The 14,037-nt window shown below is 34.5% G+C and overlaps 2 protein-coding genes across 3 annotated transcripts in view; one reads left to right on the top strand and one right to left on the bottom strand.

Moving 5' to 3' along the window:
• Positions 1-198: 198 nt before the first annotated feature.
• Positions 199-8,715, top strand: LOC129260823 (uncharacterized). The gene is made up of 5 exons (XM_054898804.2): positions 199-655; positions 2,138-3,173; positions 3,779-3,980; positions 4,378-4,497; positions 4,782-8,715. The coding sequence occupies exons 2-5, from the start codon at positions 2,212-2,214 to the stop codon at positions 5,562-5,564; spliced, it is 2,067 nt and encodes a 688-aa protein (XP_054754779.2). The 5' UTR covers positions 199-655; positions 2,138-2,211; the 3' UTR covers positions 5,565-8,715.
• The window catches only part of LOC129260537 (pericentriolar material 1 protein-like), a 47,539-nt gene continuing 41,953 nt past the window's right edge, over positions 8,452-14,037 (bottom strand). For both annotated transcript variants that reach the window (XM_064114200.1, XM_064114199.1), the window contains 3 exons: positions 13,608-13,847; positions 12,415-12,589; positions 8,452-11,774 (listed from right to left, as the gene is read on the bottom strand). In XM_064114200.1, coding sequence (XP_063970270.1) covers positions 11,764-11,774; positions 12,415-12,589; positions 13,608-13,847 — 426 coding nt within the window. In that variant the 3' untranslated portion in view covers positions 8,452-11,763. The remainder of the gene's footprint in view (positions 11,775-12,414; positions 12,590-13,607; positions 13,848-14,037) is intronic.

The raw sequence follows: 14,037 nt of genomic DNA on the forward strand, positions 1-14,037 counted from the left end.
TGAATAGATCCATGTTCATTACCATTTCATTCATGAAAAAAAAGTTTTGTCGACAACGATTAGAAAACGAAAATTTAAAAACTATACCAAACTCCCCTCCATACCCCTCGCCTGAAAATGGAATCACCCAGAGCGCTGGTGTAGGCTGTACAGCGTTGCTATGGAGAGGTCAAGCCATGTGAAAGAAGAGGGCAGATCGTTTAGTCAATAGGGATATTTCTAGTACTATTGATCGGGGCTATTCACTATTGTCAACCCAAACAATTTTGTTTGTCGTCAAAGAATATGAAGCACGGAAAGAATGGAGAAAATCCCCAACACGAAGATCCGAATTAGAGTGCCGACACAATGTTGATAGATAGTTCTAAGGCTTGAATTTACAAATGGATAACCAATAGTCCAGAAGATTATTGTGTAATACTCAAGGTTCTGCCGAGTTAGCATAGCCGTTACATGGAATATATGAAAATAATTCATTCTCGCAGAAGAACCCTGGGACATTATATTTCGCAGTGAGAAAGTGAACTTTTGCTCCTTATTAGGAATGGGACACATACCAAACTTGAACTGAAGAGACCCTATGTACCAAACCTCAACTCTAAATTGTATCAGAGTTAGATTTATCTCTCTGTCGACGAAGAACTGCGCAAACGAGGCAAGTGTATTTTTTTTTTCTTATTTCGTGTATTCTACATTGATATAACTTTAAAATAAATTCGCATTCAAACTGTTGTCTTGTTTTTGTTTTTTTACCTACAACCTCTTAGATCCATGGTAGGAAAAAAATAAGTGTAAAAAGTGAATTATGATATCAAAATGGAAATGCATGTTTACAAATGCGTTTACTTTGTAATATAAAATTGGATATAAAATGAAATGTGTTTTGGGAAATGTGTATTGTTCAATTGTAAAACAATACATCAGTGTGTAAGCTTTTTAAGAGATCTTATAAATATGGCATGACCGTAGCGTTTGAAAATATAAAAACTAAGAGAGTAGGACAAATGCTATAGAGATTCTAGCCATATTGTTTGTAAATTTAATTGCTCAAAATAATAGCTATGATAGAAGCATATTACAGGGAACTAAAGTTTTTATAATATATATTAGGGAATAATGAACTCTAGAGAAATATTATATAGGCTCAAACTAAATGAGAAGACTTCTCGTTACTGTAAGTGCGAGAAAAACTATGTGAATGATAAGCCATTAAAAAAAATGTTCAGTTTGTCATAAATCAAAATGAATAGTATAGTCTATGTTTTCATTGAAACGGACTTTGATCACATTGACTACAATCATCATGATCATGTATGGCATTTGTGAACTTATGATAATTGTTGTTTGATATGATTGAAGTGCATTCTTTTGTTGAATGAATTTGCAGTGTGAGGACGTGCACATCACACCATTTTTTAATTCAATGTTGGGTGAAAATTAATGGTTTACTAGATTCAATATAGACCTATACAAAACTTGATTTATTTTGTAAATGATTAAGTTTTCGTGAAGTTAAAATCAGTACAATGATAATATTTATCACATTAACATTTCATTATGTTATGTGGTCTTGGATGAATGATTAGGTGAGAATAGCCCCCCCCAAAAAAAAAAAAAAAAAAAATAATAATAATAATAATAATAAATAAATATACAAAAAATAAATAGATAATTAAATAAATTAATGAATTAATTAATAAATGAATGAATGAATAAATAAAATAATAAATTAGTAAGAAAGTAAATAAATAAATAACTAAGTAAGTAAGTAAATAGATAAATAACTAACTAACAAACTAAATAAATAAATAAAATGAAATTAAAATATTTAGGTTGTAGATTATAACATAAGTATTTCAATATTATGAATCTATTCATTTCAAATCAAATTACTTTAAAATGGTTTGCTGAGGAAGAAACTTAAATGGAGATGGAGGCAATATAAAGTTATTACACATACTTCAAAGTTTAGGTATATTTTTTCTTAGGATAATGTATGAAATGTATTTCATAACATAAACTTTATATCAGAGTTAATCTTTTCACAATTTGGGGTATATCATTCAATTCCTTGAGAAAAGTATTTATACTTAATTGTATCATAATTACCAATATTTTGGATATTATCTATATACAGGTAATTTCACCGGTGTCGGCATCTTGTTAGCTTTTCATGATGACGTAACTCTAGCTAGGACAGACGACCAAGCGATGGGTGATATAACTGAAGGTGAAAAGGAAGGTATCACAACGGAAATTGGAAATGATGGAGAGAAGGACAAACCAAACGGAAAGGAAGTAGATAAGATGGATGATGAGAACGGTATGAAGGAGGGAAATCAAAGCGGAGACGAAAATGTTGATGATTCAAACGAGAATAGGAATAGCCGAGAGATGGAAGCGAATCAGGATTTAACTAGTGAAAATGATGGGATGGTAAAAGAGAGCAAGGAACAGGAAGATTGTTTCGATGTTAAAGAAAAACCAGAGCTAGGAGAGAGTGGTCAAGAATCTGAAGAGTCAGTGGAAGAGCAAAATGATCAGGGAATTGAGGATAATTCAATAGACGTTGTTAGTGAATATAACAAGGAAGTTCATGCTGTGGAAGAAAACGGAGAAGGAAATCTGGACGGAACCAGTTGTCAAATTGAAGGAGATCAAGATGCAGGAATTATTGATGGTGATGACGATGATGTCGGAGATAGCATCAGTGTTCATGGATCTCCAATGGAAGATGGAAGGTATAAGAATGATGTCGCTCATAAAAACACCGACCTCACTGCTCCCGATAAGGGAGACGATAAGGAGATCGAATCGAATGGGGAGAATCGAAGATCGAGCATGAAGTCGGCCAAAAGCGTCAAGAAATCTAAAACAGTGCGAGTGAAATCATCTAAAACAGTATCCAGCATAGAAGTTGATATGACGCGCATCATTCGAAACGAAGACGACAATGATTTCGACGTTGATGATGATGACGATGCGGTGACACGTGTGACATGTGGTAAGAGTGTGGATTTCTCGATACCGGTGGATGAGGTCGATGAGGAACTTCAGAGAGTGATCGAACGACCAGGATCGGGGAGGACTTCAATGATGGATAATGAAGATATGATTGGTCTTGGAAGAGCAGCTACCATGAATACACCTGTTACCAATGATGACAAGGAAAGGTGAGCACCCAGTACGATATCATTTTTTATTGTATTAAGATACTACAAGTCGAAAGTATATTAGTCACATGTGCAGATCAAGGATTTACTATACCTGATGGGGTATTTTTCTGCCATTTGTTTCTTTCCTTTCTTTCTTTTTTTGACAAGCAAAAAATACACAGAAATGGGTTGTAGGCCAAGCCCACTCGACCCCCTTCCCGTAAATTGGTTAACGGTAAAGAAAAAAATGCAAACCCAATTATATATCATATTACAATTAAAAAAAAATCGTCATTGCCAAAATCAGAATTACAAGTGATGAGGTAATGAACATCCTTTCGTTGAGCCCATACCATGGTAACATGCAAGGGGAAGGGATATGGGCAGCATTTTAATATTGATGATGTTCTACATCTTATATCATGTATCTTTCTTTCTGAATTCGAATGTCTTCTAATTCCTTTTCCTCGAAACTATTCATGCAATTAAGAGGAAATGTAAAACCAGTATTATTTATCTAGTACCATTCGTACTAGCTTCTATCATGTCTATCATGACTCATGAGTCATGACTATTCTTGAATAAAATAAAAATAAAGTGTAATTTTTCATTTTTCATGACAGCTTTGTCTACCAGCGTAGTATTCGAACCCCGTCTCGTGATGGTATGTATCAACATGCAGTCAATCTTATTCGTAACCGATGTCGAAGTCAAAGCTATAGTACCCGATCTCAACCTCAGGCTCGACGACGGCGAGACACACGACCACCACCAAGGAGTGCGGCCAGTCTACCAGAGACCATTCCCACCACTCTCATTGGAGGGGTAAGATACCAACTGATCATCTTTTAAATAAGTTATAAATATAATCTTCGCCATTCGGGTGGAGTAATCAATAGGATCACGAGGAAAACGGAATGAAAGAACAGAAATCGATATATATATATATATATATATATATATATATATATATATATATATATATTCGGCGAACAGCGAATCGAGAATTGTATAAGCAGAAATTGGAATGAGACTGCCCATATTATTGTAGAGTGGGCAAGGCTTGAAGATTTTCAAAGAATTCATTATCAACATCATCATTCACAGATCTAGATATTTGTTTTTTTCAACTGAAATAAATATGTGAATTACTTTAATTCGTTATATCTTGCGTATTACGGGTAATATGTAATTTTTAACATGTTTTTGTATTACACTTCAGGTTCCGATGTTCAACCTCCCAAATGTAGTGAAACACATTACCAAGACTCCGTTCAACGACCAACCCAATTCTTATTTCTATATTTCTCAGTGTAAACCTTTACCGATGAAACCCATGAAGGTAAAAGCTAAATGCTCTTACTCATTTTTTTTTATTTAATAAAAGAAATGTTGGAAATGAAGTATTAATGAACTTTCCTGATAATTTTCTTAAATTTTTCGAAGTTTCTTATTCACTGTGTAGCAAATATGCGTTTCTTCAATTTATCATAATATTTTAGAAATGTATATAGCCTCAGACAAGATTTGATTTCTTCGTGTAGACATGGTAGACCGGTGAATATATGAAAGCAATATCAAAGTTTGAAAAATCTTCATTTTTCTTTCATTTCAACATTGTTTTAGGTTTGGAAAGGTTACTGCGGCAACGTATACTTTGAACCAATGGTGTGTCGAAGAGCCCCGTTATCTGCTCCGACAACGGATCCTCATCCCAACCAAAGAACATCCTCATCACATCTTCCAGTCATTCCAAAATCAGCAGAAATTACAACAAATAATGACACTGAAAATACTGGGCGATTCAACTCGCACTCTGCTACGACGTCCCGATCACAGGCACAGAGTGGTCGCCGAACGGCAGCGAGTGGGACGAAGAGTGCGATGTCGACACGCAGCACCGGACGCCAGCTTGCCATTTTGGATAAAACCACGGTCTTGAGTCGTATGGATTATAATGCTGCTGAAGATATAAAGTGGATTAGTGGTATCGAGTCAACAGGAACTCTTCAGATCGGACCATCGGGTGATAAATTGACTGGACGAGCTTATAAAGTGTACAGGAATGGCGAAAAGCACCCCAAGTTGAGGATTCGGCGCGGACTCGTCAGCCATAATTTGGCGGCAAACAATAAGAACTCTCCAAAATTTGGCTTGAGCGGAGGACGCATAAACGAAGACTTGACGACAAATCGGAATGCGAACCCTACGAACAGGACTCAAAACAGAAGTTTGCATCAAGAAAACCATGTCAGTCATTCATACCCGACAGATAACTATCACTGTGTGGATTCAATGACTGCTCTGCAACAAATTATGAAACGAAACGATGGACACGGTCGATCCAAATTGGTGCATATCTTACCGTCTGCATACGGTGATGGAGCTATCAGAGCGAAAGGAAAATGAGAACTGTGTTCTAATACTGCACAGGGAAACTATCATCTATACAATTCATTATCTACCGTTAAAGTTTGAAACATGGTATATCTCCTATAGAACTTGAACATGAAAAAAATCAAAGAAGGAAATATAAAAAGACGGATATAATAATTAATTCATGTGGTCGGCAAAAGCCGTCGTAAGTCAAATTTCTGATGACTATTAGTACCCTCCGTTGTAACATATGTAACTCATTATTGCGATCACAATATAAGTTTTTATTATATAATCTCCAGTAGGCTATTCAGTCTCCAGTAAGCTATTCATGAAAACTTATCGAGCTAGTTGTCATCTTATTAATCGGCCACAATACTATACATCATTAAGTGATAATAGTGTTATTCAGGTTTGATGAATATGGTCCCAGATGTTTGCCTATGGAAATGACAAATGTTTTGTTGTTTATTTAAAATAACTATGAAACGATGCTTAATTAGGGTTTGTAAGAATACTTTCTTTGATTATAGAATATGTGCAGGATGTGAAAATTGACTGATTTTGTCTTCCTCGTTATGCCAGCAGCTGTATAGTAAGCTTCCAAATTCATATATCAAATGCTGTCGTCTTCGTGCAAATATTATATCCGCAAATCGCTGTTTTCAAGAAATCATGACACATTTACATTATGAAAGATATATATCGTGGTTTTTTCCCCTAGAAGTGGTCAGAATTTTACTCTGATCTCTCTCTCATATTTGAGGGTGAATAAGAAATTGATAATACAGAAGAGACTGCTACGAATGTATTAATCTATTATTCATTTCTGAAGACCGTAACAGCAATGTTAACTCGCCATTGTGCAACATACTGTATTTAACTTAAATGGAAGATCTTAATCATTAAGAGTCAGGGGCAATCTTATCAGCGTCCCTGATTTTAAATTGTCACCCTAAGCTATATTTATATCGATTGATGACCATACCCAAACAATAAAAGCAATCAAGATTGCTTGGACATCCTAAAATTAAAATCAATACCGCGAGGTTGTTTCATAATCAAAATAGAATTAGGTGGTGCGGAATACCTAAACCAAGGCGAAAACACGGCTCAAATTGTGATGTCTAGGACTTCATCGGGAACTTTTCTCACTAGATGACAGACTTTTTGCAGCTTTACTGAAATGTTGATTTGTGATTTTTTTCGTAATTTTTGCCATTTAGAATGTTTTATATTATGTGAATTTTAAATTGGACACATTGTGTTCTAGTGCAATATTGTATTTTTTGTTAATTCTGATAGCTTCTATGTGACGTAGATTGAACAAAGCTGCAAAATTGAAATGTAATGAATGACCAATACATTGGATTAGAGCTGAAGGCCCCTATTCATAAAGAGTTTTTATTGTAAATTTTGCATTATTGCAACTTTTATGTAAGATAAACGTTGATTGAGATTGGCTGCTTGACCCATGTTACCATGGTATTTGCTATCATATCAAAGTGACAACTCTTTGTGAAACAGGCCTATGGTATTTGACGTAGATTGATCAAAGCTGCAAAAATTGAGATTTAATGACTTCATGATCAATATATTTGATTGGGTCTGAGGTCTGAAATCGGGAACATTGACTGAGGCAACTAGGAGCGTGAAATTACAAAAGGCTATGTAGTAGTATATCTAACAATATAATATGATTCGTGGCCTTGCCATGTTAGTGTATGCTCTTTCTAGTTTTGGGATGAAATGTGTAGGGAATTCGTATTCCTTGTGATTTTGCAGGATATACTGACATCGTCCGTGTTCCATTCAACGACTTATAGGCTGAAAATAATGGAACATGATATGACATTGACGGAAGATTGTGATCAATGACTCAAGTGAAGTCAATCACATGTAGCTTTTAATATAATTAAAGGCGACCAGTCACAGTGCCTCTAAAGGCCACCGCACACCTTACGACTGTTCGCGATCCGATTTTGGAACAGATCGCATTTTGCTCATTTTCTGGAAATGTGAATGAAATATATAATTTAATTTGAAGTTAAAATTAATTGAAAGAATACTAATATAACCATTATGAAAGATTGCAAGCCTTTATTTTGAGGTAAAGGCCAAATTAGTTTCAAATCGTAGCCAATCGTACGACTGCTATGACGTCATTACGACTTGATATTGAATTCGCTTTTATTCTAAGAAGGATGATAGCATTGTCACAGCTTTGAACATAGTTATTCGTGCGATGATTTAGAATATTATATGGTAAGATATTCCATGTTTCAATAATAGCATCAAATTCTACTACGCTTAATTCCAAAATCGGGTCGCAGACCAATCGTAAGGTGTGCGGTCGCCTTAATAGTCACAAGCCATGAATCTGCAATTTCAAGAATGACAATTATCTTGCATTATATTTTAAAGGATATTTTCTAATTAATCGCAATTTTTGTATACACATTTTACAATATATCTTATACACCTTGACGTTCTAAATTTGAAAATAAATTGTGTACTAAAGTAAAGTAAATAAGATGCTTCCCCGATTGGTGTTCATACTATACATCTCGTATACACTTCCAAAACTTCCACTCTTCACAATCACATTGCACGCTTAGTATTTTCTTTCGTTTCAATCTCCCTCCATTTTCTTCTTAGTAGTGATTAGTAGCCTAGAGTTTTTTTAATGAAAACAGTGTCATGAAGGTGCCATTCCCGCCTACTTATGTCTTTTCTCCCCTCTTTTTTGTTGATTTTTAAATAAAGTTTTCCCACTCATCTTTGTTTTTTTACATCCCCTGAAAGAGGTGCCAATATGTACCTTCCATGCCTGCCCCCCCCCCCTCCTTCACCTAAGCTACGCCACTGACCATGATGACGGTTATGAATATCTGTAAATCATAAAAAAACAGCTGAAAAGTTTTATCTTGCAATGTTTTTCTTTCTTTTTATTTCCAAACTAGAAGTCTACAACGATTACTTCACACATCAATCAATGGAATTAATCTCAGAAAGGCACTAGAAAACAATGAAAGAAAGAACATTACATCCATAAAGGAAATTTGACAGAAATTATCTCTGAAAATGCACATTATTTTCATTTTGTACAAGACTTCTTTTTATATCAACTCTTGTCTTGTGAATATATCTCATGAAAAAAGAACTGTCTAGGTAGGCACAGTTTCCCAGAAACTAGCTTTCCTTATAACATCATAAAGAGTTTTAACACTTAAATAGGAAATGTCAAAGAAGGGATATGTTTCCTAAATAGCACATCAAAATGCAATATATTCTCAACACATTTACATCTATTATATAAAGTTTTGTCTGTATGACACTGTATAATGCATGTATGACTTATTCTTTATCCATTTACAATATTGGTCCAATTGAAGTACTGCTGGGTTTAGAAGTCCCAAGTTAAAAAGAAAATGTAACTTGATGAGCCAGAAGAAATATGTCAGTGTTTGTTTACAAAAGATTTGAAATAACTGAAGATAGATGAAATCAATTATCCATATTTAAACAAAGCTATATGCAGAGCCAGTATTGTATTTAATACTTGAATAAGAGATTTAGAACAGTTTAAGCTTATTGATTAGAATGTTTCATCTAAACATCAACAATATTAGAATAGTAACTGTTTCATCACATTGACAATACAAAAAAATAATAATGTCTAGTCTACATGCTTTCTCACAAGGATTGTGAGTATTTTCAATAATGTGCAGGTCATGATGACAAACCAATGTCACAAAATCTCTTCAGGACATTGGGAAGTGTGTTGTATTTAAAGTAACAATTATTATATATCTAGTTCAGGTATTGAACTGAATACTGGCTCATACAGATCAGCTAACAAAGAGGCGATTGGGAGGTTGAATTGTAAACACATTTTTCATATTAAACTCCCACCAACTGAAAAGATGTATTCCTATGAGACTTGATAGATCGGGGTCAGTTGCAGAAAGAATTACAATTGAACTTAACTCTAAAATTCCAACTCAACTTGAATTTCCACCTATCGGAAGCAAGCATTTGGAACTTATTTAGATTTATTGTACTTTCTTCCATAATGGTCTCCTGATGCAAGTTAAAATGTTGCCACACTTGAAATAAGCTTTATTCATTAAAACATTATAACTTTCATGTTTTTCATATTACCCACTTATGATAATGCCATAATTATATAAACAGGCAGTTCATAAAATACAGTGCATAAAGGCATCATTTTTGTAAATCTGAAAATAGAGAAATAGTGAGAAGAAAATTACATCAGAAAGAAACACAAAATATTATTATAACGTTTCAAGGTGCAATTACTTAATACATGCCCAAATGCATGCCATATTTCAAGACATTTATTGCCATGGATCACTCACATTCAATGTCTAAACAAACATTCACACTGTATACAAAAGTAAATTTTGAATAGATTATAAACTATATACATCAATTTGTTTACACACAGCAAGCTAATGAGAGAAAAAAAGAAATGAACTCAAAATTTGGACAATCTACCACAAATACATTGCAGCATGCAAACCTTCAAAAGGTAACAGAAACATACACGAACCACTAGAGCATTAACAACATTTACACATTCTACCTGTACATATAAGTTCTAATACATACAACTAATGCAAAAATTGAACAAGGCCAAAGAATCCTTGAAAAAAGGGATGCTCTAATGAATACGCACAATATCTTTGGATTACTCTTCTCCTCAATGTCATCAAATGGCACTATTAATCATTATCACCTGAACAGTGATAGAACTCTTTTAAATGCTTTGAATAAGGATTTTATAACAAACTTTTAACCCAACAAATATACAAATTATTTAAGTTAGTTATATTACAAAGCAAGCTACATAGACCAGAGCCCTGTAACACAAAGGTTAGAGATCGATCTTAGGGTCAATTTTTATGACTGATTTCATTGATTACTGTGAATTATCCTTTGTAAAACTGTTCCCTACGATCGATTGCTAACCTTTATATTACAGGGCCCAGTAATGGACGGAGAATTCCAGCAGTATTATTCAATATTCTCGTTATCCCCCAAACAAAAAGGTACATTCATATTCTCCAAATTATTATATATATATAGGAATGTGGTTCTTATGTACAATTATTCCATTTCAGTCCTTGAAATCAAGCTATCCTGTCAACAAACAAAATACTCCAAATTCTTTGTGCTGTGCTTTGAATTCATTCAAACATTAATCTAGATTCTTCATTATTTGACTGTAAAATCAAATACTTATAATAAATCCCAAAACAGGGGAGGGGAAAATTACTTCAGGAATGTTGAAGCTTGACTTTGAAAGGTATTTGTTGAACACTTTCTTTTTGCCAAAATCATGACATTCAATATATGAATTTCTACAATTTCATTAATCATATCTATACAATCATACATTTTCATGTATTTAGAATGAACAAAGACTAACAGACTTTGCAAAGAGACTTACCCTAAACTATATCAAAGATTGAACATATTTCCTACAATCCTTGCTAGAAAATTATTCAAAATCTAATTCATAAGATATTAGAAAAGCTTATTTAAGTATATACTATAGAGGAGAAAGCCATATTGTTGCTAAATAATCTCTCTTTTGGCATGAAGAATAAATTCTTGAAAGAACACTTTATTTTGCATCACACACAGAAAAGACCTCATCTACTACAAGCCATTACCACTGCTCAACATAAATGGCAAACATGATCCATGACATGTTAACTCTAGTTCACACTTGGTATGACAAAGCTAGGAATATTTTTCATGGTGTTCGGCATTTTGAGACAAATCAACCCACTTAGATCAATACACAATTGTTATATCTTCAAAAAAAATTGTCCAGAGTTGCACAGACAAAATCAAATACAAAGATTTCATTATAGTGTTATGACTCAAGATATATGATTTCATAGTGATTTCATTAACTGAAAGGTCATCTTGAATGTCACCAGTTTGTCTGCGCTACTCTGGACAAAATTACAGCATTTAGTGCTAACTTGCATCATATCCCAATGACTGTGTAAACGAAAACGTTGCCGAGCTTTATCAAGCCAAGTCTAAACATGCCGTACAGATATACTTTAAACTCCAAAACCTGCATCATATTCCTATTCATCTACACACATTGGAATGCATTCATCATCATCCGGTTACTGCTGATCTGTGGCAGCCTTATCAAGGCATTTCAATTCTTCCATTTCATCCCAGTTCATTCCGATCCTGTATATGAAACACACACAAAATAGAGCAAAGGCAGATATGAGTTACGTGTCTGACATGGAGGTTTTAATCTTTACAGAGGATATCTGTTTCTGAGAAGACAGCTAAACAACTTGTCATACAACGGTATGAAGACACATGGCTTGACTACAAATACTATAATCTTGATACCACATATTACATTTAGGATGCAAAAACAATGTTATGTAGTCAACCATGTATAAGTTAAGCTTTCAGAACCTTGCCCAAGTCAGAGGTATTGAAGCATCCGGTTAGCAATTTTATTTTAAGTGTGTAATTCAAGTGCTGTCCCAGTCAAAGTTGTTTCACCACTCTCAGCTGATGAAACTTAGACCCAGAAGGTGGATACATACTGTATATTCTACTGCACCAAAAGATATCTGGATGTGCCATAAAGGCATAGAACTATGGTAACTACAATGGGAACCTTGACAGTGATTGGTTGTTGAGCCCTATTATTATAGTAGATACCATAGTAGCATAAAGGCAAAGCTACCATAATCGTAAATGCTTTATGAAATAGACCCTGTTGTTGGTGGTTTTTAAAGTTGAAAGTATACGGCAAGGTTTATGAAAACAAGGTCCTATTGAAAATCATGAGACACTCTTCTTGTCTCACCTATTTCTCCTGGGTTGCCTTCAATGATACCATTCTCAACTGGTGCTCCTTCAGGAGCTCTCAAGGCCATTGGGTCTCCTGCAAGCTGAGCTTCACCATCTACCATTGTCTCCAGGACTCCTTGAACTCCATCGGTATTTGTCTGTTCCTTCGTCATCTGACTCTCAAGGGTATTCTGTCATTAAATACAGGGAATACAACAAAGATTTATTTCAACTATTTATTAAAAATCATGTGTAAGAATGGAGTGACATCTCATGATGGCAAAAGAATCATAGTGATGATGGGGCCATAAAGAAATAGTAAAGAAACATATGAAACATTGCAGTTTAGAATAAATTAGATGTAAGATAGTGGAAAATTATGATCTAAAATCATTAATAATTTTAATGTCTGAATGCTGCAGCAAAGGGGGTCTCATGTTGTTTTAATTTGTTATATCATATCATATATTGTACAACGCCTACTTAGCTTGTTGTACGCGAGCAAATGGGAGGCTGAATGTCAAATATTCGTACCGTTGCACAAAAGACGTACCATCCAAAATGTACCGTTGCACGGCTTTAGGAGGTGACGTCACAATACGATTTAATTCATTGCGCTCGGTAAAAATGAACAATACGCGTATAAGCCAGCTGGCTAAATGCGCAAGGCTGCCCAAGGTTATGTGCGCTTGTGGGATTTTGCTGTCTGCTTTCGGTATTTTTGCTCCCTTTTCATAGATTACTATAGGGATAAACTCTTGGTTTTTTTTCATATTTTCGCTATATTCTGAGGCGTTGTACAACACAAATAGCGAATATTCTTATTCGTGCAATGGTGCGAGATTTTGCATTCAGTGAAAGAAAGAAACGCTCTATTCAACTCGGCTCACGCCTCGTTGAATACAGCTTCTTTCTTTCACCTCATGCGAAATCTCGCACCATCGCACTCATGCCTATTCGCTATTTGTATACAGTTGACAGTAATACAAGCCACTTACTGGATTGAAGCAAAACATACCAAATATATGACTGGCATTCACCAATTTAAAGTTTCTGGAGGTATGAACATCTAGATATATTAGAAACTTGCACAAGTATTGATTATTTCAACAGAAAAGCAAATCAGAGAAGTATGGTACATTGAAGTACATTGAGATTGAAAATACAGAGAAATCTGTATAATACTGATTACATTAACAAGAAACCTACCTGTGTAATTACAGTAAGCTTTGAAGGTAGATCATCAAGAGTGATTTCTTCATTGTTGTTCTCTCCCACTGTAGCCTGTGAAGTATCCTGTGGTGTGCTATCATCAATGGTCTCCTTGGGTTCTGATGCAGGAGCTGGTGTAGGAGCTGGATCCTTCTCAAGACTCTCCTGTCTTGAGATATTCTCCTTCTGACTAGCATCCGATTCAACAGGGATCTCTGTGCTCATTGTTGTATCATCCTGAAACACAAAAGAAAGAAAAAAAAAAAAAAAAACATTGAAATACTCAATAAGATCACATAATCAAGAGTAGTAATACTGTCTTCAAGATACATTAATGAGAGTTTTGAAATGTTCCTTTTCTCCTTACCTAAAATGCTTATTCTCTTTATGTTTGCACAGCTGTTAAACCTAATGCTTGTTCCTATTT

Source organism: Lytechinus pictus, unplaced genomic scaffold, assembly GCF_037042905.1.
Source record: "Lytechinus pictus isolate F3 Inbred unplaced genomic scaffold, Lp3.0 scaffold_19, whole genome shotgun sequence".
Lineage (NCBI taxonomy): Eukaryota > Metazoa > Echinodermata > Echinoidea > Temnopleuroida > Toxopneustidae > Lytechinus > Lytechinus pictus.